The following is a 26,081-nucleotide window of genomic DNA, read 5'->3' as shown; positions in this document are numbered from 1 at the left end:
GGGAATTGTTGCTTTGTTTGTGTGTGTTTGGTTGTGAAAGAGCATTGCCCCCACCATGTGATCTTGTTTACAGCGTAGGGAAAATGTGGGTCTTTGGCATGAGGGAAAATTCAGTTTTCCCCTTAGATAGGGCTCTCTCACATGATCCCCGCGTACTTTCCATTACATGATGCCATCAAAAGGTTTAATTTTTCTTTCTCGTGTTACTCTTTTTATTGGCACATTGTGCAATCGAACCATACTGGGGTATCTAAGCAGTTAATAGTAATACTACTTTATCTTTACAACTTAGTCTGAAAGTTGGAACTATTTCCTTGTCAGATGTTTTTAATGAGTAGTTTGCTTTTGTCTTTTTCTTCCGTCATAGCAGAATTTAGTTTCAACTTCTACCTTCGGTTTAGCATTGTTCATTTCCAAATACCCACATTTTAAGCATGAAAAATTATCTAATGATGAGGGCTCTTTCTAATTATAAAAATTTAAGATGTGAGTAATGGTTCTATAGCATGAGAAGGAAGCACGCATGCCTAACTCTCTCTCTTTTTTCTTCTTCAGCATGTCTGAATTGTTTTTTTCGTAATGGGCCATGCAACAAAACTCCATTCACTTCAAATTAGAAAACAATCACCTCAAGAAGAAAAATGAGAGATGGAAGTGACACTGACATCTCATGCAGATCTGTTTCCCCCCCGTACCTCATTTCACTTTTAGCCTTTGATCGGTCGTTCCTTCGGATGGGTTTTGTTATTCTTTTCTTCTGCAAAGCAGTCTTATCTATGCTTCCATCGTCAACAATGACTTTCTAATTCTTGTCTCCCTGGAATTTTCTACCACGCTAAGTCAAATCAATACCCACCACACAAAATTAAATGCTTTTAGCATTTCAAATTGCCATTGGGCTAGTTTCTTTCAAGTAGAGAAACATATGGGCTAATGTTAAACCCATTGAGCTAAGATTTGGCTTAGCGGATCCTGGTTTGGACCCATCAGTTGAGCCCATTGAGCTAAATTCTCTCTTCTTCATCTTCTTCTCTCTCTCTCTCTCTCTCTCTCTACGTATCTCAGAAGAGAAAAAAGAGGAAAAGGGTGAAGAGGAAAAAACGCAGATGGAAGAACCACAAAACGGCAACGCGAATTTGAGTACAGCCGGGGAGGACGAGGATCCGGTAATAGGACCAGGACCCGCCCCTCGTGCTCGACCCAAGCGTCCGCTCCTGTTTGAACAAGCATATCTCGATTCCCTTCCTTCAGCTAACATGTAACTATCTCCATTCTCCGCGTCTTCAGTAACTCTCTATTTTTTTTGAAGCAATTATCTATTTATTTGGTGGAATTTTGAAGTTTTATTATGGATTAATGAGTGTTTTATAAATTCCGTATTATTTTCATTTCTGTGGGGTTTAGGGTTTTAGAATTCTAGCTTTGTGCTTTTTGTTTCCTGAAGTTAAAAAAAAAGAAGAAGAAGCAAATAGCAAGACTTGATTTCTTACCACTATAAGGCAAGTTAATAGATTGAAGTTGTGAACAGAGGTAAGAATTCTTGACTTATGTCTTTATTGTGCTTTGCAGGTACGAGAAAAGTTATATGCATCGTGACGTGGTTACACATGTCGCTGTATCATCTGCAGATTTTTTCATTACTGGAAGTGTTGATGGTGAGTTATATGATGTCAACATCGATAAACAATGTCTAAAAGACCCATTTCTCATGTTTACTTCGAGAAAAAATGTTTCCTCTTTTGTAATATAAGTTTTTTTGGTTTAATTTTATTAGTAAAATTTGACGCTTTCTCCATGTAGGGTTTTTGGGTACTAGTACTAATATGAATTCCTCATTGATTGCTGACATAAAGAATTTAGCTTATACCTTTGCTGACTACTTGGTGATTGTCCTTCAAATTATTTATTTATTATTTTAAACCAGGGCATTTGAAATTTTGGAAGAAAAAGGCTATTGGGATCGAGTTTGCAAAGCATTTTAGATCCCACCTGGGTCCCATTGAAGGTTTAGCGGTGAGCTTTTCTCCTTGTTGGACTGTATGAATGTTTTGTTTAAACTTCTTTGTTTCTTTGTTTCTTTTTTTCTTCAATTGATCCACGCTTTAGTTGATAGTATTATTGCATGTAGCTTAATATAGGTATTTTACATGTACATTAATAATTGCGTACTGCTGATAGGCCTGCATCATTGTTTAGCCTTTATTATTATATAGAACTACTATGAAAAGTTGAAGTAAACATTGGTGTTAATTTGATCTGTTATGGCAGCCGCTATGAATTGTGTTAAGTAATTTCTAATTTCTCTGTCCAATTTCATTTGTCACAGCTTTCTTATTAAATAGTGAATCCTTATTTTGTGGATAATGTGCCCATGGTTACCTTAGGTTGCAAGTCCACCTAGTCTTTGCATGGTCTATTTATTATCTTCTGTAATACTATGACTTTTGCTTTCTATGGGTTTGTTGATCTTTATGTTGGTCCCATGATTGTTGTTTAAAGAGATTTTCAACATACTCAATTTAGAGGACTATACTGACTTAATTATTGTTTTAATCGTTCATTTCTTCAAGAGTCATGAATTTACCAACAACTTCAGCTGTAAGATTTTTAAGTGTTTTGTTATTATAATATGAAAGCAAATGTTGCCTCAAAATTCAAAAATACAACAATTAAAGACTTTTAATCAGTATGGTTTAGCTTTTACTTACCTCTCTCTCAATAATTCCTATATATGTGGCTTTGATGTGAAAGATACATTTCTCCTAAGTGAATGGTTGAATTCTATGGATGTTTGTGCATTTTGTGGTTGTGGTTTGCTTGATTTGTTTTATCATTCAAAAGTTTTTTCATTTGAAGCAGCACATCCTTTAGCTTTCTTTAGTCTTTATCATTCTTTATTCGATTTTCTGTTAGCTTGTTGCGGTCATCAACCATGACTTGTTCAGCTATGCAGGTTAGTGCAGATGGTTTGCTTTGCTGTACAATTTCCAATGACCGTTCTGTGAAGGTATATGATGTGGTCAACTATGACATGATGGTCATGCTTCGACTACCTTATGTTCCTGGTGCTGTTGAATGGGTCTACAAGCAAGGGGATGTCAAAGCTAAGCTTGCCATTAGTGATAGAAATTCATCATTTGTTCATATATATGATGCACGAGCTGGTTCAAACGAACCTATCAACTCAAGAGAGGTATCTGAAACTATGTTGAAAGCTTGCACGATTTAGAATTTTTAAAACTCTTCCACCTTTTGTTTAATTTATCATCCATGAAAATGTCTATATAGCCATGCATTTGCACTTATATTTATTATATATTTACATTTATTTGTATGTTTAACAATTTCTGCTTTGTTTTCCCTGTTTGAACTCATAATTTCCAGATACACCTGGGCCCAGTAAAAGTAATGAGGTACAATTCTGTATTCGACAGTGTAATATCTGCCGATGAGAAGGGAATTATCGAGTATTGGAGCCCTGCCACACTTCAGTTCCCAGAAAACGAGTATGTGCTGATGTTCACATATTACCATTAGCAATGTACTTTTATTACAGGGTTGAGTTACATTTTTCAACAACCATTTACAGATGAACTTCTATTTATTGTTTGGATTACTCTAGAAAATTTCTTTCCATTGCTACAGAGAATAGACCAATGCTGTAGTCTGATTATGGTATAGACATGTTGAGCATATCATTTGTAGATGCACATCAGTTTTCCATTTCTTGATTTTAAGATGTGGTGCATGCAGGGTCAATTTTAGATTAAAAAGTGATACTAATCTCTTCGAAATTGCAAAATGCAAGACCACCATTTCTTCCATTGAGGTACAATCTATACCCATGATTGAAGTTGGTTTTTTGTGGATTTTATGGCTATAATTCTTTTTTTGTATGCTTTTGTAAATTTACAATTTTTGATTTTAAATTCTCATTTTAAAGGAGATTGCTATGAATACTGTATTTTATTCCTGTTCAGGTGAGCCCAGATGGTAAGCAATTTTCTATTACCTCACCTGATCGTAGGATACGAGTCTTTTGGTTCAGAACTGGTAAATTAAGGCGAGTTTATGATGAATCGCTTGAGGTAAAATTATTGAATGGTTGTTTTTTTATATAGATGCTTTTGGAATTTTTTATGATGTTCAAAACTCTTCTGATTAGGTCGCCCAAGATCTTCAAAGAAGTGACTCTCCCATGTATCGGCTGGAAGCTATCGACTTCGGTAGAAGAATGGCTGTTGAAAAGGAAATGGAGAAAACTGAAACTGCACCACAACCCAATGCAGTTTTTGATGAAAGCTCTAATTTCCTCATATATGCTACTCTTCTTGGGATAAAAGTAAGAAGTTAATTTATTGATAATAGATTCTACAAAAAATAACTAGCTGAGCCATTTTTGTAACCAGCAATAAGTATAAATGTTTTATACTCTCTTCGTTCTCTTATAATTCTTGTTTTTTTCCTTGTATATCATTTTTGATAGATGGTAAATTTACACACCAACAAAGTTGCTCGAATACTTGGGAAGGTGGAGAGCAATGACAGATTCTTGAGAATTGCATTATATCAAGGAGATCGAAGCAGCAAGAAAGTAAGAAAAATTCCTGCTGCCGCAGCAAATGTCAATGAGAGCAAAGAGCCATTAACTGATCCAACACTCTTGTGTTGTGCTTTCAAGAAACATAGGATCTATTTATTCAGGTACAAGAATATGCTATAAGACTTCTACTGACTGATAATGGCATGTTTGAATTTAGAATTTTCCTTATAATGCATCATGCTGCAAAGGCTGAGTTCTAAACACTACATGGTTGAATCAGCATAGATATATTCATGTTATTGAAGTCTGAATTGATGTTGGATTATTGATGTCATAGGCTCATAGCAATACGTAAATTTGGATAACAAATTGAGCTTGATAGTGTATTGACATCTATATTGAAGACATTGTAACATGTTTGGTTTGTGTGCCTTTGCACTGGTTGTTTCTTTGAAAATAAACTTCACCATGACAGTTGAGGTGCCTGTTTACTTTTTCTGGTTAAAGTTGTGATTTACCTTTTGAATACATTTGATTAACTTTGATGGTTTTTAATGGTTTATATAGTCGACGAGAACCAGAAGAACCTGAAGATGCAACAAAAGGAAGGGATGTGTTCAATGAAAAGCCACCAGCTGATGAGCTTCTGGCTGTATCTGACATTGGAAAATCAGTTACAACATCTCTTCCTGACAATGTGGTGAGTTTTCTTTCTGTAATGTGCATGGGAAGGGCAGACAAGAAATGTTTATGACCTCTGTAGTTCCATTCATTACGATAACAATAAGAAAGTTTAATAAAACAAAATTTAATAAAAAATGAGAGAGTGTTGTTTGAATCTTTGAGAGCATAAATAAAATGAATAACATTCAAAAACATTTTTAAAGTTTACCTAAGAATGGTTTAGTTTGAAAACTCTTTTAAGAACAATGTTATCACAGGGGACCAAAGGAACTTCTTTATATCCCTCCTTCTCTTTTTCTTCTCCTTTTTCTCTCCATGGACTTAACCAAATCATTAGTGTCCTTGAAGTTAAAAGGTTACTGGCATGTAGGAAACAGTTAATTAGTAGAAAATCTTTATTGGATGGTGTCAACATTTTCTAATTTTCCTGAAAATGGCCCAGAAAAATAATATAAAATGAGGTTTGAAAATAGTTTTGCCAAAATCAGTGCTAGTTTTACCATCCTCCTCTTTTTCTTCCCTCTTTTTTTTTTTTCCCAGGGTAGGGTTAGATTAAGTTTTTTCATTTCTGACATATTTTAGTTTATTTTATCTACTTTATGTGCATGTCTTGCATTCTTTCTTGATTAGCTCTGTTCTTCCAGGTACTGCACACCACAATGGGTGATGTTCACATGAGACTCTACCCAGAAGAATGTCCAAAAACTGTGGAGAACTTTACAACACACTGTCGGAATGGCTATTATGATAATCTCATCTTTCACCGTGTAATCAAAGGATTCATGATACAAACAGGAGATCCATTGGGAGATGGCACTGGTGGACAGTCTATTTGGGGAAGGGAATTTGAGGATGAGTTTCACAAAAGGTAACCATTTTGGCTTTCTACAGATGTTATTGTAGATACAGATGATTTGGCATTAGGCTGGAATTTTTATGATAAACAAGGATGCAAGTATCTTTGAATTTATAGACTACCTGCCTGTTTACTTGTGATGCTACTCTTGAGGTTATTAGGATCATTAGTCTTATGGCATACTATGGTTTGTGTCATATATTTGATTTCTAAGGTGCATTATAGCTCAACTGACTGTTGGATGAAACATTCTGTCCCTGCAGCTTACGACATGACAGGCCTTTCACTGTGTCGATGGCTAATGCTGGCCCTAATACAAATGGTTCTCAGTTCTTTATAACTACTGTGGCTACTCCGTGGCTGGACAATAAGCATACGGTATTTGGGAGAGTCATTAAGGGAATGGATGTTGTGCAGGTATATATTTGAGCCTACATCTCTGCAGTGAGTATTATATGTGTTGTAGTTTATTACATTCTTCTTTGCGCACACATGGGTACACATGAGAGGAGGATTCTATATGTTTTATTGACTCTACTTTTCTTGAAAAGATGAAAAAAATATAAATTATAGGTTTAGGGTTAATAGGCTCCATATGTCGAGCTTTGGAACCTTAGGATGCACAGTGTCTTGGTATGTTTAATATAGATTGACCAACATACGTGATTCTCATGCACTGTTGGCAGGCTATTGAGAAAGTGAAGACAGACAAAGCTGACAGGCCATATCAAGATGTAAAAATCTTAAATGTTACTGTCCCAAAATCCTAAGAGTTCATGTCTGTGGTGAGTCTTTCTAGATATTGTTTGTGACCTGCATTGACAATATTGGCCACAGGAGACTGTCTCAGGCAAGGTTTTTGTTTGTTTTGCTGTTATTCCTTTTATTACTGATCCGTGTTAATTTTTTCATTTCTATAATGTTCATCTTCCATGTATATACATATGCTAATTTGTTTCAACTAACTCCATGCTAGCACAATTTATCAGTCCAAAATTTTGCTGTTGGCTCACATTTTGTATTACATTGCCAGGTTCATCAGGCTTACACATGATTGGAATTTGAGGTTTTCCCCCCTTTTATGTAGTCATTGGACCAAGAGCTCTTGATCTTCAGTGTTGTGTAACGTCACTGAATTTTGACTTTTGGTCAATGTACAATAGTTTCCCTGTAGAATTGATGTTCAATATTTCATGGTATTGGTACCAAATTTGGGTATAGGTTATTTTTAGCCTGGTGACAATTACCTTGAGTTAAATGGAGGAATTTAGTTGTCTCTTTCGAAAACTTTGACATGATTTTGCATCTGATGTGGTATACTTTTTTTTTTTTTTTTGCCATTGTAATTATTTTTTTTTTCTTGGGGTGGGGGGTGTAGATAAATAATGGACTAAAAGAGAGAAGAGAGTGTCTGTGTACAGATGGAATTGAAGGAAAATCGAAATGACGTTTCTTCCGAACCAGTCACTAGTTTGGCATTCACTGAAAGACATGCAGTCTGCATTTTTCAATCTTTTCAGTTTGTTGTCACTATTGTTATCTGACAAATGGTGAGTTCAAGGCAAGTGCAGAAGCAGAACTGGCGTTTTCAATCACATTGCAAAAGTGTAGAGACAGGACAGGCTGAGAGCTATTATACCTCTAAATGCGTACAGCGTAGGAATTTTTGCGTATCAGCAATACTGTACATGGAAAGACAAAAGCCTGCATTCAAAGCCTCAACTGCATCTATGGTTGGAAATAGATAGTGAATAGATTTTTCTTATAAAATGGAATATTATTAGTATGAGAGAGGTGAGTGGGGTAAAGAGGCATGCAGTCGGCTCGTCCTAATCTCACTAACATTGGACAACTTCGGCGCACCACACTTTTTCATTCGGATTAACATTTGAGACGTAAACGAAAATTGTTCCTATTTCTAGGTGAGGTCTAAGTTGAACCCAACCCTTAGAGGATAAGCTTTGAATGGCAAAAAAAAAAAAAAAAGAGACATCATTTTCAATTTGACGAATGACTTATCCAACCATCCAGGGAGACTGCTCGCTAGCTGTCCATTTCATTTTCACAATAGGGCTAGGAGTGCCAAAAATTGGAGGAATTTAGTTGTCTCTTTGCTAAGACTTTGCCATTATTTTGCATCTGACTGACATAAAATATATATTATAATGGTGTACTTGTGCCGTTTAAATTAATTTATATACCTTTCCTTTAACAGAAGCAAAATTATTATATTAAAAATTTCAACACACTTCTCTTTGACCATGCCAAATATGGTAGCCTCTCTGTTCAAAAATTAATCACTTACCTTTTTAATCAATGTAAAAACTGTCCAAATAATTAATTATAAACATGCTTTTCATTTGCTTCGAGCCGTTTTTCTTCGGGTTCCGTTCCTCCTAATTCAGTATAAATTGGCATCAATGTGGCAGGTTTTTTATTAAGTGTATGGTGCAAAGGGAAGACATTATGGACAACTAGTGATTGAAGTAATGATTGAACTACATGACTGCTTCTCCAATACTATTTTTCCCTTTGACATAATTGCATATATTTATCTACCCCCACTCCCCCCACACACACACATGTTTTATTCCAACAGTTAAATGTGGTACAGGACATGCATACAACTAAAATGCATTGTCAAATTGTTAATTTACCAATTAATTTCATTATAACTTAACTTTAGAAAATAATGGCATATGTAATTCTATTAATTGCCCCAAGTGCTTTCTCTCCCTCTTCTTCGTTTACCCCATAGCCTAGAAGAAATAGGCGGATAAATTATAAGATTAGGGTCGTTAGGAATGTTTTATTTGTGGGCCTAGTATTCGTTGGCGTAGGCTAGGGTTTTAAGGGCGCGTGGTGCCAATAATCCCTGTACAGAGGCGCGTGGTTATTGTTTTTTGTTGTCTTATCTGTCATTTTGTTTGTAACTGACCTGAGTAGTAGTGCAGCTATGACTGCCAAACCAAGACGACGCTGCCAGTTTTGATTTCAGCATTCTCACCACAAATGTCTCTGCACCTATACGCTTGTACATGTATGATTCTCTCTTTCTTCATGTATATATATCCTTAATACCCTCACATAGTTCCTCAACCCTCTGACTGGTGGTGTGTACTTCAGGGAAAAAGCAAGAGAGAGGCTGAGACTTACTTTAAGCTTTACAGAGAGAAACGTTTACCCTTTCTCTCTATATTTGTCTGTTCTGGCCTTTCACGTTTCTTTGTATCTATCTCTTTCTCTCTGCTAAAAAGAAGCAGAAGAAGAAAAAATGGTGGGGACTACTCTTTCCCAAGAGCTCAAAAACTACATCCAGTCCATGCATGATCAGGTTGTGTTTCTGTTTTCCTTTTATCTATCTATCTATATATATATATTCTGCTAGAAAAAGGTTTAAAAGTTTTTTTCTCTTTTTTTTAATGGTTTTTTCGTTGGTTTTTTTTTTCTTTTTTTTTTTTTATGTGTTCTCTTCATTGATTATCCGTTTTAAAAGATGTTTTTGGGTTTACTTCGCTTTGCTTTCGTTTCCTTGTTGAAAAAATCAAGGGATTTGCCGTTGCATGTTGCTCTCCCTTACACGGCTGTGTTCTACCATGGGAAAAACCATAGACAAAGCGAAAACAAGGCCCCAGAGATGTTTATGTTTTTAGGTGTTCTTTGGACCTAACTAGATCGACTGAAGGAAGTAGTAAATATAGAAATCATTAATGAATAAGGCTGGTTATTTTAATGATGTTAATGTTAGGAACTGAAGTAAAATAAAGAGTAATAAACTCGTTTGAAAGATCTTCACTTTGTTTTGGTTTGGTTCCTTGTAGGGCGTGCTTGATCATCACTTCGACCATGTGAAGGCGTTGCAAAACGAAGAAAATCCTCAGTTTGTTATGGAAGTCATCTCCATGTTCTGCCAGGATGCTGAGATTGGGGTCGCCGAAATCACCAGATTTCTGTATGTTTTACTTCACAGATTTCATAGTTTTTACAGTAACTGGTTTCGATCTATATATATATATATAACTAATATGCATTTGATCTATATATGAACAGGAATGCACCCGTTGTGGACTTTGCCAAGGTGATCAACTTTGTTCACCAGCTCAAAGGCAGCAGCTCAAGGTATCTCAGATTTATTCCATAAATGAGAAGGGATTTCCATAGCTAATTATATTATGCCTTTTTTTCAGTTCTTTAACAAAAAGAATATATATATATGTACGTGATAAGGATGTAACTATGATCATGCATCCTAACGAGAATATTTACGGGTCTATTCATATGATCATGCTTCTTATCTAGAATACTTACATGTCTATTCATAGTATGAGGTATATCTACGTAAAATAGCAATGACATTCATATTTAAATATATATATATACACACACACACACACGTGACATATAGTAAATTTTCTCAAGGCAATCACTAATTATGTATATTCTTTCTAGTTTGGACGTGTTTGTGCATGGGGAGTTTAATTAGAGGTTATAAATATCTCAACAAGATCGATCTTTTACAATTGATGAACATGTCGTAAATGATTTAAATCCAAACTGTTTGGAATTGAAAGTCTCTTTAAAAATTTAAACACGCGCTTATAACGCGTGTGGTGACATGTATTATTTAAATCATTAAAAATTTGAATAAAATCGATCATTTGTAATTAGTATACATGAGATATAATTAATGATTTAAATCTAAAAACATTTGAAATTAAAACTATATTTATATAAAGTAAATACTTATTATCATTGCTCATAACACAAAAGGTTATGAAGATCTACAATTTTTTTCCTTTCATGTCTATTAACTGGTCTCATCATATTTTTCTATGGATAATAATTTAATTACCTCTTATAATATACGATGCATTTTAATAGAATAAATTACACAGCATCGATCTTAACTTCCACTCCTGCAATTTTTGCCCACATAGAAGTTCCTTATTATTCTATTGCATTTCTCAAATAATTATATACACCGAATTTATTTAATGATAAATGTATGTATTAATATTATGTTACGCATGAAATCATATAGTATCGGCGGTCAGAGGATGGCCCTCGCTTGTCGCGAGCTTCGACAAGCTAGTGAAAACAGGGACAAGGAGAGGTAAAAAGTGTTAAATTAATTTGTTATCTTACCAAATTGTTATTTTAATTATATACATAAAATCATAATCTTTTTAATTAAGATTTTTGCTATATATGCTTTTATGTAGGTGCCTTGAAATCTTTGAGAGGATGAAACAGGAGTACAATACTCTGCGGGGATGCCTCAATGCCATATCCCAGGTAATGCCTAATTATAATGTGATATATTTGGTAAAAACTTTGAAATAGTAATGAGCTGTAAAGAATGTACCTTTTATCACCAAACAAAAGGGGAACAATCATTTTCATCCCAATTTTTTTTTTAACAATAGTTTTTTTACCAAATTATGATATTTGTTTAGAGACTATAAGGTGATATGAGGATTTATTTTAAGTTTGGCTGGTTTAGGTGGTATGCTTTTGGATTAGGGTTAAAAAGCATCTCTCAAGAAACATACAAGAGAAAAAAAAAAAAAAAAGAATCACTAGAGGCCTAAATCACAACATTATTCTTCATCATCAAGCATACTTTTGATAAAGTCAATACATTTCTATCTAGTTAACATGTTAATATATATATATGTATGTATGTACGTAGATATATGTATCCTCACCCTAACAATGGTTTTTTTCTTGCTAATAGATGGAGAGAACCATCCTCGAGAATGAGACCAGACGCCGTAACCCATAGCAAGCTCCTGATCTGTGCTTGCTGCTTTAGGCTTTAGGTACCATTTTAGAAGTGGGAGGTGGTGTCTTTTAATTTCAGACTGCTTTTGCGGGACTTGTTTTATGCTTTTTTTAAACATTATCTGGTATTGCGTGTTTGCTCTTTATCGTGTCTTTTATATATGTGGCTCTGTTGTGTTGGTACCTAAATTAATAATAAACTAGATGTCCTTTTTGTTGTGTCAGTTTCTGATATCAAATCCACCCTCCCTCGCGAACATGGCTGACTTGTCCGCACCTATATATTATCAGAGCAACTGGCTGTAGAGGTTAATGATGAGTCGTAAAGGTTAGCTGCGACATTTAATTTGCTGAATATAATAGATATGTAGTCATGCACCACCCTAAATTTGACACCAAGTTTTTAGCTTTCTTCTCTGGCAAGAAAGACAAAGAAATTCCTTAGCCTTCTTCCCTTAAAAGAAACAAAAAGAGTCCTTGGCCTTCTTGGCTACGTCAAACCGGAAACACCCCCATCCTACAGTAATTTTCTCATCCTTAGAATGTAAAACCAGATCTCCATTGATGATCTTATCAAGTAGGCTTCTTCCAAAAGCTCCCTTAACAAATTGTATGAAAAACTTCGACTTAAATCTGGTTTAACAGAAAAAGTTCCACTTCGAGTTGCTCTTATGCATAAGTAAACGAAGATATAACCGGGCCCCTCGGGAGTTGCGGGGCAGTCCTACGAACTGCGGAAGGTAACATCATTGTTCTCTTCTCCGGTCTTAATGGTCTCTTCGATGCCAACACCGCTAAGGTATGTCCACTGCCTTGGAATTATTCTTTAAATCACCATGGATAGGACACAAGCATTTGATTGTAGAGTCTGATTCTAAAAGACTGCAACTTCATGAGTGCAAAACCACTTGGAGAGGCCATGGAAATGCTGGAAATTAAATATTTCAGTACATTGATTTATTATGTGACGCAATCGGGGAGTGTAGCATTTAAGCGCGTTTTCGGGGAGGGTAATCACAATGTGCCGATCAGCTTGCAAAACAGGGTGTAAACCGCTGTAATTTGTTCATTGCCTGGCTGTATTGTGCTATGTGTTTTTGGCTGTAAAGCCTCGGTTAGTGTTATGTGTTTATGGCTGTAAGATAAAACACTTTTTACATGTTGGTGACGTGTTTTTCTGGGTCGCCTACTGAAATTTACCACTGTAATGATAAGCAAAACTCCGACATCTTGGTATTTGAAAGGGAGTTGTTTGCTGGTGTTGTGTTGCGGCTTAACTGGTTGTACTTGTGCAATTTCATCAATGACTTAACAAAACAAAAATATCAAGTATAATAAAATGAATCCATAAGAAAATCATGTTTCTTTTAAACAATAGGAAAAAAACTCAACTAGGCACATTGCTAGGATATTGTTGGTATATGTCATTGACCCAATTAGATTGGTCAATGAATAATATATATTGTCATTTAATGCATATTTTATTACATAACTATATGTGATAGAGGTTTTCCTTCATGTTAGTGCAATAATAAGAAGTTATTAAGTACTAATTGGATGAAGTCCATGAAACATAAAGGCCTTGTAAGAGAATTGTAAAGTTATTATAATCATGAGATCACTATGCATCAGAGCTATGTTCTTAAAATTGTTCCGAGTCATTATATTGTTAAGACAGGGCATTGACAATACTCAAAGACAAATACATGTTAAGTCTTATTCCTTGAGAAGTAAGCAATCGATCTCATAGATTGAAGGATATTGGATATTTGAGAACAACATGTGGGTGCTTGTCAAAGAACAAGTTCACTAAACATGACCTGCTATGAGAACTCCATTTGGTATTTCACTCAAGTGTTTATAGAATATGTTCTCATGTGATAGTTGTGCAACTAGTCCCTGGACTTAAGACACTGGGTTATCTTATATAAGACATGACATATTTTGATTTCACTCTTACGAGTTTGGAGGCGATCATATGCCTAAATAAGGTGTTTTTGGGTATGCTATGAAGCATACGAAGGTGAATGAGTTGTCAAGAGAGAATTCATCACCCCAAGTGATATGAGGGGATGTATCTCAATTGTTTTCAATTCTTGATTAATTTGTATAAAGTCTTTAGCCAAAGTATGATGAATTTAAGAAAAGTTAGTTTCCTCAATTCATAAGGTTTGCCATGAATTATGAGAACTAATATGGAATATCATAAGTAGACACGGAGCCATGCTTTATGGCATATTTGGGATATTTGATGAAAAGATCGTATTGCACTGAAAGGTTTATCATTGAAAGGCTTTGTCAATTTTTTTAATTGACTAGAGGATTTCGGCTATAGGATTTCACGTTGATTTGTTCTTTTTTCGGGTTACTTGCTTTATCACAAGCCTTTTGGATTTAATTGGCTTTTAATTATAATATCTAGAGTAAAGTATGTAACTCTTAAAATTATGAATATTTATAATTTATTTGAAAATTACATGAAAAACACAAACATTGATCTTGTAAGATTTGATTGTTTCTTTGATTAAATACATATTTTATTTCTTCGCTGCGTTATATTTTTAATTTCTTGATTAATTTCATGTTTAAGCATAACGTCGAATCCCAACAATGGTATCAGAGCCTTTATTTGATGTTTTCATGTAATTTGCATACTTGATTCTTGGTAATAATCAATAGGATTATTTGTGTGTTGATTTGATATATATCGATTTTGAAGATTTTCGTTAAAATCTGTTTTTCTGTTTTAATTCAAATTTGGACCGTATGTAATTAATTTATTAAAACATATTTTAAAAGGTTTAAAATCATGTTTAGTTGCAGAATTAATGAATGGATTAAAAGACTTGCAAAACCAAGTTAAAACCAAATAGTTTCGAGGTGCTTTGGAGACTAATATGTCGATTATTTTGCTAACATTGGGCAAGCATTATGAGCAGTTTTTAATTGTTTAAAATTAGTTTTATCAAATTAAATTATTACATGTTTCGACGAACTTGATTTAGTATGAAAAGAATCATAAAATCATGTTTTCGAATTCCAAAACAACAAAAATTTAATGCAAAAAATTTTGAGCAACTATGATCGGTTTTGGTGGCTTAATTCTCCATGAATTTTGTGTTTAATTGTTAAACACACTTGCTGAAAATTTTCAACAGTTTTTTTCATGCGTTTAACTCATGATTTATAGAGTTTTAAAAGTACTTAAATGCCATCTATTTTAATTTTTGATTATTCATAAAAAATAAGAAATTATTTCCTACTTTAAAGTGAATTCCTAAAATTAAGGATAAAATTTTAATTTTGGGTGATTTATAAAGAATAGGAAATTGTTTCCTACTTTAAAAGCAATTCTTAAAATTAAGGATATAATTTTAATTTCAGGTGATTCATAAAGAATAGAAAATAGTTTCCTACTTTAAAAGAAATTCTTAAAATTAAGAATAGCATTTTAATTTGAGAAATTCATAGGAAATAGTATTCTACTTTAAAAAAAATTACTAAAATTAAGGATAGCATTTTAATTTGGAAAATTCAAAGGAAATAGTTTCCTACTTTAAAAGAAATTCCTAAAGTTATGTGATAGCATTGAACTTTTCTTAAAATTTTTGTTTGACTAGAAGTTGACAAAATTTGTTAAGTTATCATTTAGGTAACTTGAACACAATACAATTTAAGAAACTAATCCATGTTCTAAATGTTAGAAAATAAAATGTTGTCTTGGATATATTTTAGGAAGTTTACTTAAAATAAAGAGGTTTTAAAAAATGAAAGGAGTTTTAATTATAGAAAGAATTAAAATGGAAAGTCTTAGTAAGGAAAATTTTATTTCAATGAATTTCTAATAAGAAATAAGAAGTAAAAGGTTTACTTTAAGTGTTTTGAAAATGAGAATTTCTTAAACACTAAATTGAAATAAAACAATACTAAATAATTTGAGTCTAGCCCTTTAAGTGAATTAATTGATACTTTTCTCAAATAACACACAAGATCACCAAGTGATATAAAGTTTGCATTTATTTTTACACTTTTGATTGTGATTATAAAACATGAGGATGATTATGGACTTAGACCTTAGAATATTAGGTCATGGGTGATTAAATTTATTTCTCATGGTATTTATTTTAAAATAGGGTCTGCGCACCTTGCATTTTCTTTATTTTCTCTAGATTATAAAATTCTTTTATCACCAAACTCTCCTCGAATGTAACTCGAGGTTTCTTGATTATAGAATGTAATTAGTTACATTAAAGTGTAAAACTAAGGTTAGATAGAAAAATTTATGTAACTTGAAGATGGAGATCCAAAGGTGCCATGGAGATACAAGGAGATTACAAGCAAAGCTTGAAGATGATGTTTGTGTAAATCTCCTAGGAATTTGACCAACTAATTTTCTTAATGGCTTGAGGAAATTAGAATTAGTAAAGTCCATAATCATTCTAGTAGTTGACATGTGATAGATTTATTTTTCACTATATATATTTATATGAGATATATATGAAATGTGACAAATGCAATGCAAGTCAACAATGTGAAATCAATGAGACCTCAATTAATAAATTACTAAATAAAATCTCTCATTAATATATTAAGTCAAAAAGTTACCTTCCACTATATAACAAAATAACGAAACTAATCTTTTAATTGGAGGTTTGTTGAGTCACTAAAGGCCAAACTTCTACACGAGTACATTTGAGTTATTGCTAAGTCTTACTCAATTAGTACCATGTTGTTCAGATGTGTCACACATGACCACATAGTATTAGAAGTATAGTTAGGTACAATGTATATGATGCATTTAGACAAAGAGTTGTCACCTAACTGATTTAAGAGTTGAATTATGGCTTGTTGAGTTACTCAAAGTCATGGTGGGATGAAAGGAGTCCTAGTTCAATAAAGAGTTTAAAAGGTAAATTTCTCGAAATATTAGAGAAGGGTTATTATTTTGATAAAATATTGAGAATAATCATATAAGATTCTAAAACTTTGTCTTTATGATTACATAATTTGTGTTAATGACTAAGCTTTATATATGTTGATTTATATAGAATATAAATCGATCATGGCGAATAGTTTATCACTTAGAAGCATACTTGATACAAACAAGTTGACAGGCTCAAATTTCATTAACTGGTTTCGTAATATCAAGATTGTCTTCAAACAAGAGAAAAAAGTTTATGTCTTAGATGATCTTGTTCTCAAGGAACTTAGCGATGATGCTACAAATAAGGTAAAAGAGACCTATAAAGTTTATATAGATGATCTCAATCAAGTCACATGTGTGATGTTGGCTAGTATGGCTCAAGATCTTCAAAAGCAACATAAAGCTATGAATGCCTTGGATATTATCCTAAACCTTAGAGAAATGTTTGATAAAGAAAGTCACAGAGAAAGATGCGACATTTCAAGAGAATTGTTTTGATGTAAGATGTCTGAAGGAAGCCTAGTAAGGCCTCATGTGCTTAAGATGATAAGATATATTACTCGATTTGAGCAATTAGGTTGAGTTGTGGATCATGATTTGAGCATAGACTTTGTATTTTTTTTGTTGCCAAAGAGCTATTCGCAGTTTGTGTTGAACTTCAACATGAACAAGATTGAGGTAACTCTTTCGTGCTTATTGAATATACTCACACAGGCAGAGAACACCATTGCGAAGGAGAAGCCTTCAGTTCATCTTGTCTCTTCTAAGAAAATAAAAATAAGAAAAGGAAAATTTTCTAAGAAAGACAATGGTGAAAAGGCATTAACTTCGAAAAGTATAAAGCCTACTAGAGAAGTGAAAAAAAACAGGGATAATGAAAAATGTCATTTCTATGACAAACTAGGGCATTGGAGGCGCAATTGCAAAGATTTTCTATAACTTTCACCTAGAATTTGTAAAGTTTCACGTACCCAATTTCATCCATTAGAATAATTGAGTCCGTTTCATTGTTTCGTTAAATATTTCATGTTATATACAATTACAAATGTTTTGATAAAACCTTACACATTTTCTTCTTTTTACAACTTGTACTAATGCTTAGATTTCATTAGAAGACATCTATTTGACAATATCAAAATACATAAGTATAAATCCAATTATATTAACTCAAAAAACAAATATTATTTCAAACAAATCAAATAGTATAAATAACAATTCAAATAAATATAATATGGACAATAGCAAATTCTTTCAAACATCAATTCAATTACACATAACAAGTAATACAAATGCAAAAAAGAAAGTAGTTTAAAGTTCAACATCAATCTAAAATAAACAAATCAAATCCTAAACTAATCAATTATTCCCACCATAGTTTTTTTATATATTATTCTCATATAGAATCCATTTTAACTCATCACTTAAATCTAGCAAAGAAATAAAAATGAGTCTATTTTCTTCCTTTTTAATTAATTGTAATGCAAAATTAAATTCTTCTGCACTTAATCCACCTTCATTTTGCAGAGATTTCAATGCTCGGATGCACTCTGGCATAGTATATTGTCCTGTGGCTTGAGATGACACTGAAATTTTTGCACTTTCAGTTATGTTATGACTTGCTGCTGCCTCATACAATCGTTATAATGTTCTTAGCAAGTTTGCTGTAGTCTCAGCTTTTGCCTTACCCTTGCCACTTTTTTCCCTATTTCTTCTGGCATCATTCTTTTCCTCTTGATTTGGATGTTTACTATAAGACTGCCATCTTTATCACAGTTGATCTCTTTAACATTAGATTCAACATTATATTGTGATGGAGTTAAATTTGCAAATTTGGCATTATCTTCAATTGGTACACCCATCGCTGGTGTCCATGCTATTTAATTGGTAACTATTGTATCCCTAAATATAAATTCCAATTCATCATCCTGTTCTAGCCCGTGATACCGAAATTTAACATATTTTAGATTGGCTTACACGAACATTAAATAATAAGAAACTTTTAAATTATGTGCATATATAAAATAATTTTTAGTAGTTGAAACATAAAAATTTAAAATACTTACTTTTATTTTAGCTTCCCACCATGTGGTATCAGCTTCGATGTTTCCCGTCTCATGGTTACAACCCAAACATGTTTCTTTACCCTTCAATTATTTTCATAAAGTTCATTCATTCCTTAGACTATTCAGTCTTTTTTTCAATTGCTTTTCGGTATAGTTGTTATTAGCACAAGTATTAAATTCTTCTACTACAACTTCCCATCTTTTAGTTGTGAATGAAATTCTTGGTTTTCTACACTTACAAATCTTATCCGTACAAACTTGAAGTAAGATTTTGATAGTAATCAAATCCCACTTTGCATTATGTTTTGATTTTCTGAAATTTTATAATTAGGTAGAGGTGTTTCTTGGCTAGCCATAAACTGTAACAAGACATAGAACAATAAATCTTGTGTCATTACTATCTAAGAACTGATCATTTGGCCAAAATGGTCCATTAGGACAGCATACGTATTACACCAAATACAATTAGACTAAGATGCATAACAAGGTAAAAGATCCTCGAAATTCACACAAGTATATGTCACTCACAAATCATCCAACACTTTAAGCAAAACTTGAAAATAGACAAATTACCATGAGTCATATCCACAAAAAGACAATAGTTTTTAAGAAACTGACAGTTAATTATTTGGATACATTTCTAATCATTTGCAATTTTAATAAAGTCCAATAAAGATCAAACCTCAATATATTTATCTATACTTTGGAATAGAAAAAAGACAATATTGAAACAAAAGTAACCAGATAAGACTATTGGGATGTAGAACTATCCATACTAGTTCATTAACCAAATAGTGATCTAAACCCAAAATAGGAAACCACTCAATCATGATCTTTCAACAATTTTAATGGATCTAAGATCTTTACTAGGAATCGAAAACGATAGCTTTGATTTTCTAAGCTATTTAACAAGAACTTAAATGTATATTTCAAAATTAAAAGATAATTAACTAAAAAATAAAGAGAGATTCTAAAAAAAAAAAACAAAAAAGAACAATAGAAAGAAAATGAAAAACAAATCCATAAGAAAAAGAATAAAAATTACCAGCTTTAAATTTTTGGTCTTCTTTTTTCTTAATTTTTGTAAGAATAAAAAAATCCTAAATTTTGTTATTTTGTTATTGGGTTTTCTGCTTTTTTTGGTAGTCTTTGTAGGGAGAGGTAGAGAAGAGAGAGATCACCATTTACGTTAGAGAGAGGTGATTTGCAGAGAGAGGGAGAGGAGCATTGATTGGAAGAGAAGGGTATTTTTTAAGAGGATAATGTTGAGATTATTTTTAATAGATGAAAATATTTTTAGAAAAATTCTTTTGAAAAGCTGGTATGTTTTAAAAAAAAAGAAGGAATTTTTTCAAAAACTGTTTTTTTAGATAAAAAACTATTTTTTAAGAGTTTTCAAAATCTTGATCCGACTTCTACTTTTAAAAAATAGATCAACTAAAAAAAAATCAAACTAAACATGTACTAAGTTGAAAATATAAGCTCGTGACATCTAGGCTTGCTTATCTTTTTTTTTTTAATTTTTATTATTCAGTTTTAGCTATTATTAAAGCTGTCAATATGGGCTGGCCCGACCCAGCCCAACCTATGCCCTTATGGGTTAAGAAAATATGAGTTGGGTCGGGCCAACCCATTTTTTATATGGCCTATTAAAATCTCAACTCAGCTCACCCCTTGTTAGCCTATGGGTTGGGTTGGGTCAGTCCATTTTTTTAAAAAAATTTATTTTTATAATTTTATTTAATAAATTTTTTATTAATAAAATTATTTTATGATTTAATTTATAAATTAAAATTATTAATTTGATAAGTAAAGAAACACATTGAAATATATAAAATAAGCAATATATATTGGTAATTAGATTATTAATTTTATATAGTTAAATATATAAAATTATTAAATTAATTAAAATTACTAATTTTTTTGTCTCATAAGACTGACCCGCCCCGGCCCACCCCAATCCTCTGATTTGGTGAGTTGACCCATTTAAACCCGATTTTAATAAGGACCTAAATTTTTAAACCCAACTCATCTCATATTTTATAAAAAATGGACCAAATCAATGTGCTAGGCCCATTTTGACAAGTATAGCTATTCTTTACCAATTTTAATACTTTATCCTTTCAAGCTTATGATATTTGATTTGTATCCATAGCGGTTGTTATTTTATCGCATACACAAGTATTTATCTTAAATAAGTTAGGAGATCCGATGCATTTAGTATATCTAATATAATAAAAGCATCGAAGTTCAATCTAATAGAACCATTTTTTCTTTCATTTTGGCATATATGAGAGTCCAATCAAGAAGAGAGATTTGAGCTATATTATTTTTTTTTATTGAAAAAAGATATGCTATGCTACAGGATTTGTGTTGTATTGGACTTTTAGCTGTCGCACTTATCAGTATCAGAGATCGAAAAGGAAGAAAAGCTACGAGAAGCCCACGGATCAGAATATGTTAGATGTGCATGTAGTCTTGATTGAAGCGCACATAGATTATTCCGCTCCCAGCCTTGTCCAAGGCAGCTTAGACTGCGTCCTTATTTTGGTTTGCCAATAAAATGGCGTTGACACAAGTGTAGAAATGAAAGATACCGGCCAAGGAGTGCTGAATCGATCCGGGCGAGAGGCTTACTTCCCTTAGCATGCGTAACCTTTACAGGCTTATGCACACTGAATTCTTTTCAGTAGTATTTTCTAAGAGAGATTAGATAACATTTGGATGCTGTACAATCCGTAACTATCTATTTAAAGACTGATGAGCACTTGGTTTACCTTTTGTTTTGGACCAAGCCAACAAAAATTTGTGTTTTGTTAAAGATTGAAGAACTACTTCAACCTAGCATGCATGATAGCTACAAAGGCTTTGCTGTTTCATACGACCAAATGCAATGACAATGATCTAACATGAATTAAAAGCATATCTTCATACTCTACCCTATGCTCGACTAACAAAACCAACAGCAATTAATATGGATCTGCACAACTTGCAGCCATTCTTCTGCAGTTTGATTTTGCCTGCAGTGATTCATGAACCATGAAACAGCTTCGGAGTATAAAATTAAAAGAGGAACTGGACAGGAAGCCAAACCAGCCCTAGGCAACTAGTCTGATTGTGTAACTTGATGCATGAAGGAGCAGCTTTGCTTAAGCCCTAACCCAGGAACAAAATAAATAAAAACAAAAGAAAGAAGCCTCAAAGTCATAGGTTTAAAGAAGCCATGTAATCATCAATATCTCAGCAATTCCCACGAATATACAGAAAAGAAGACAGCATTTTACAGTTACATCTCAAGCCTAGAAATTTTTTTGGGAGTTAAGCCTGATAGAGTTTAAAAAGAAAAACTACCCAAGAGTATAATACCAACCAAAACGCCATCAAATTACTGAAAAATCACAATCCACCACATTATCTAGCTAGAATTATTAAGTATTAGAGTCATTCAGTTGAACTCAACCATAAGTAGTGGTATTGTGGGTAATCCAAAAATCCACGATTATAACTGAAATGTTAGCATCTTTTAACTAAATTTTCCAAACAAAACTTAAAGTTCCAAGAAGATCTAAAACCATGTCCAACTACAGACCAAAAACATATAATCCCTTACAACACTCAATAAAAGCACTAACTGCGTATCACAAGCCTTGATATTTGCATTGCTAGCTTAGTCGAAGAGGCTGAAACCCATATCCTGCATCATTCAGAAATTGTACTAGTAAATAACACATCAATAAAGAATGGATATGAATCAACTTCAGGGTAAAAGAAACGATTACATCATCAGACTCTTCCTTCTCCTCAACTTTCTCCTCTTTCTTCGCCTCAGCAGCGGGTGCAGCAGCAGCACCACCAGCTGCAGGAGCAGCAACGGCAACAGCACCACCACCAGAAGGAACTGAAGCCAACTTCTCCCTTCCAGCTGCAATTAGCTCGGTGATATCTTTACCTTTGACTTCAGACAAGAGCAACTCTATCTTATCATCATCAGCCTCAGCTCCAACTGCAACGTATTAGAAAAAAAATGGCCTTCCTGTCAGAACGCTACACAGTTTTCCAAGTATTTAATTCAATGTTCTAAATTTACGTTTAGTCTCGTTATTTTGCTACTTTTGTTGCTATTTGCGAGTATTTACAATTTCCAATTCATACAATAACATATAATGGAAAAATGTTCATAAACCAAATAGTTACCCACCAAAAATTGAGAGTACACAATTTCGATATGAAGATTCCCCTAAATTCCATTCAAATCCAACAAAAAGATAAAAATGACAGATAAACGAATCATCATAGCTAAATTAACCATAAGACTCTAAGCGAAACACCATCGCATCAAAGATACAGTTTAAAAATACAAATCAAAGAAAGAAAAGAGTAAGAAACGACCTGATCCGAGAATATCCTTCAAATCATCCGCGGAAGGGCAAGTGTTCCCTCCCAAGACGGCGAGCAAGTAGGCGGCGATTACCTTCATTTCTGCTCAATTCAAAACTTGCGACGGCTGCGGAGGATGCTGAAAGCTAGGGTTTTCCAGAAAGGGGAAGATTCTATGTGTAGTTTAGGGTTTCTAGTTTTGGGCCGTCGTCTGATTGCAATTGTTGCCGCTCAGTTTTATTTTGTTTAACGAGGACTAGATATTAGCCTTGCTTTCTTTTGCTGTTTGGTTACGTGGGACTGTTAGTTCTTGCCACGGTCAATGAGTAACATGCGGTGAAGCCATTTGCCCTTGATCCAGAATAAGAATAGGATATCCCAGTTAGAAAGATTAATATAAATTAGTCACCTCTAACTAAAAAGATTAGGGGATAAAATGGAAGAAGTGGTAAGTCAGTGTATTTTTATTAGAATTTATCCTTTTCTCTTTATTTATCTACGATATAGGAATAAAATATTGTGATTTTCATTTTTTTGCGACATTTAATTTGGCAAAAAGGATAAGATCAACACTTTATTGTTCTGGGCATTCTTATCATTTTGTAATTGGTTTGATTCAAATGCCTAATACTCTATCGTAACAATGTTAACGTAGTGCAACAACTGAAGCTCAATATACCTATTAACAATAGTTTCTGAGTCGGAAGGTCTAAAGTTTGGATTTAAACCACTTTAATACATTGACTTTGTTCAATTGCAAATTTGGAATGCATAAACACTGCAACACGAGTACCCCCTCACCTTTTCCAACAGATAACATGGTGTAATTTATAAGTTTATTTCAGTACCTTTAATTCATTTCTTCTTCTATATTATAAGCCCATTTCGAGGTTGGACCCAAAGCTGACAACGCTGGTCGCCATAGGCAACCTTACGAAATATCCCAGAAACAACAGGTTTTTGCATCATTTAAATTTTTCACAAGAAAGAGGTATTAAAGCAAGTGAAGAAACATGCAGGTTATACATGAATCCACCCACAGAGGAGGTTATACATGAATCCACCCACAGAGGAGGTTATACATTCATCAAACATTAGCTAGCACCTTGGTCTTCGTTGCTGATAATATTGTTAAAGAAAACAATTGAGCTTGGCTATGCCACACCCAACAATACACCATCTGTAGTTTTAACATGAGCAGAAAGCATTTTCAAACTTTAACCAAGCAAGCACCAGCATCAAGATTCACCCAAGCCTCTTGGCGATATGTTGGAATCACAAAACAGATTTGCAAACAAACATTCCTCTGCAATATGGTATCAGCTCAGATGATTAATATATGGAAGTAAAGTAGCAAAAACTAAAATCAGCTCCCCAAAATCAATTGTGTGAATTGATGCATCAAGGTACTAAGGGTAGCCTTGTTTGCTTAATAAGCCCTAAATTGAGATCGAAATTCCTATAGGCAACAGATATAAGCCAGGCACTGGCTAATGTGCTATCAAAAGAAAACAAACAACTACATTAGCACAAGAGGTCTGGCTGTCAGATGCCACTAACATTGCCATCAGCAACACACCGGCTAAGGACATGACACAATCGACAATGGCTCAACTAGCATTTCCTAAGTCTATGGAGAACATAACGGGATTTCCCAATTACTCTTGACATCAATTACTGATGTCTAGAAACTTACTAGTTACTAGAGAGCTTAAGACAAAATCAACTGCCATTAAAATATTTTACATCAATATACCAGAAATCATAAACACTTAATTGTTTAGCAATAATCAAACTAATAGAGCCAAATGAACCATAAGATCCAAAAATTCACAATTATAATTGAAATGTTAATGTTTTCTAAACAAAACTTCAAGAGTTCCAAGCTCTAATTTCAACAGACCAAAAAAGACATATAAAATATTGTAGGACTCAAAATAAAAGCACTAACTGCATATAACAACTCTTGAATGCAAACATGCCTGCATTTCAGGCTTTTAGTCAAAGAGGCTGAAACCCATATCCTGCAACAATGTAGAAGTTACATTAGTAAACATTAAACAACAGGCTAACAAAGAATAGACACAAGTCAACTTTAGGGGCAAAATAATTACATCATCAGACTCTTCCTTCTCCTCGACCTTCTCCTCCTTCTTGGCCTCAGCAGCAGGTGCAGCACCACCGCCGCCACCAGCAGCAGGAACAGCAACGGCGACAGCACCACCGCCACAAGGGACTGAAGCCAACTTCTCCCTTCCAGCTGCAATTAACTCGGTAATATCCTTGCCCTTGACTTCGGACAAGAGCAACTCTATCCTGTCATCATCAGCCTCAGCTCCAACTGCAATATATATTAAAAAATCAATCCCACATCGGAAGAACAAACAATTTCCCGAAGTTAAATATAGTAGTAGTAAATTGTTAAATCACCATAGCAGATAGTTAGGGAAAAAGAGGGAAAATTACCTGATCCGAGAATATCCTTCAAATCATCGGCAGAAGGGTTAGCGTTCCCTCCCAAGACGGCAAGCAAGTAGGCAGCGATCACCTTCATTTCTATCCGATCAAAAAACTTACAGCGCGAGAGAGGAAGCAGACAAGGAGCCGCGGGGGGAGCAAGCTAGGCTTTCAGAAAGAGGATGATAAAATGTCGACGTAGCTAGGGTTTTTGATTTTGGTGCGGGCCGTTTCATTTCAATCGTGGCCGTTCATTTTTCTCATAAAACAAAAGGCCCAAACTGCAGAGGCGAGGCCCTACATGTTAGTCTTTGATGGGCGCTCAATTTCAACCCAGCTTAAATGGGCCGAAGCTCATAGGCCAAGGGCATTTAGGTCATTTAATTTCTCACA

The 26,081-nt window shown here is 33.8% G+C and overlaps 4 protein-coding genes across 9 annotated transcripts; 2 read left to right on the top strand and 2 right to left on the bottom strand.

The window, feature by feature from the left end:
• Nucleotides 1-1,038: 1,038 nt before the first annotated feature.
• On the top strand, nt 1,039-7,378 carry CYP71 (cyclophilin71). Of its 5 annotated transcripts, none has more exons than XR_016028460.1 (14): nt 1,040-1,258; nt 1,570-1,655; nt 1,925-2,013; nt 2,954-3,193; nt 3,385-3,506; nt 3,754-3,829; nt 3,981-4,088; nt 4,166-4,342; nt 4,487-4,704; nt 5,111-5,243; nt 5,872-6,095; nt 6,347-6,500; nt 6,770-6,933; nt 7,117-7,378. XR_016028460.1 is itself a non-coding variant. In XM_088810115.1 (14 exons), the coding sequence occupies exons 1-13, from the start codon at nt 1,107-1,109 to the stop codon at nt 6,851-6,853; spliced, it is 1,863 nt and encodes a 620-aa protein (XP_088666241.1). In that variant the 5' UTR covers nt 1,040-1,106; the 3' UTR covers nt 6,854-6,868; nt 7,117-7,378. The 5 variants fall into 5 exon arrangements, 2 of the variants coding, with proteins under 2 accessions (XP_007015888.3, XP_088666241.1); XR_016028461.1 differs by having other exon boundaries at nt 6,770-6,938; XM_088810115.1 differs by having other exon boundaries at nt 6,770-6,868.
• A 1,844-nt stretch (nt 7,379-9,222) lies between these two features.
• On the top strand, nt 9,223-12,091 carry LOC18590364 (histidine-containing phosphotransfer protein 1-like). The gene is made up of 6 exons (XM_007015823.3): nt 9,223-9,417; nt 9,905-10,035; nt 10,134-10,202; nt 11,125-11,196; nt 11,306-11,378; nt 11,821-12,091. The coding sequence occupies exons 1-6, from the start codon at nt 9,358-9,360 to the stop codon at nt 11,866-11,868; spliced, it is 453 nt and encodes a 150-aa protein (XP_007015885.1). The 5' UTR covers nt 9,223-9,357; the 3' UTR covers nt 11,869-12,091.
• Nucleotides 12,092-22,303: 10,212 nt separating this feature from the next.
• LOC18590363 (large ribosomal subunit protein P2A-like) lies at nt 22,304-23,470 on the bottom strand. The gene is made up of 3 exons (XM_007015822.3): nt 23,244-23,470; nt 22,634-22,857; nt 22,304-22,548 (listed from the first exon to the last, which is right to left on the bottom strand). The coding sequence occupies exons 1-3, from the start codon at nt 23,329-23,331 to the stop codon at nt 22,522-22,524; spliced, it is 339 nt and encodes a 112-aa protein (XP_007015884.1). The 5' UTR covers nt 23,332-23,470; the 3' UTR covers nt 22,304-22,521.
• A 700-nt stretch (nt 23,471-24,170) lies between these two features.
• Nucleotides 24,171-25,885, bottom strand: LOC18590362 (large ribosomal subunit protein P2B-like). 2 transcript variants are annotated; one of them, XM_088810243.1, is made up of 4 exons: nt 25,698-25,885; nt 25,346-25,572; nt 25,214-25,255; nt 24,171-24,537 (listed from the first exon to the last, which is right to left on the bottom strand). In XM_088810243.1, the coding sequence occupies exons 1-3, from the start codon at nt 25,783-25,785 to the stop codon at nt 25,229-25,231; spliced, it is 342 nt and encodes a 113-aa protein (XP_088666369.1). In that variant the 5' UTR covers nt 25,786-25,885; the 3' UTR covers nt 24,171-24,537; nt 25,214-25,228. The 2 variants fall into 2 exon arrangements, with proteins under 2 accessions (XP_088666369.1, XP_007015883.1); XM_007015821.3 differs by lacking the exon at nt 24,171-24,537 and having other exon boundaries at nt 25,048-25,255; nt 25,698-25,883.
• Between the last annotated feature and the right edge of the window lie 196 nt (nt 25,886-26,081).

Source organism: Theobroma cacao, chromosome 9 (assembly GCF_053813885.1).
Source record: "Theobroma cacao isolate CCN51 chromosome 9, ASM5381388v1, whole genome shotgun sequence".
NCBI classification, from domain to species: domain Eukaryota; kingdom Viridiplantae; phylum Streptophyta; class Magnoliopsida; order Malvales; family Malvaceae; genus Theobroma; species Theobroma cacao.
This window is presented reverse-complemented; position numbering and strand designations above follow the sequence as displayed.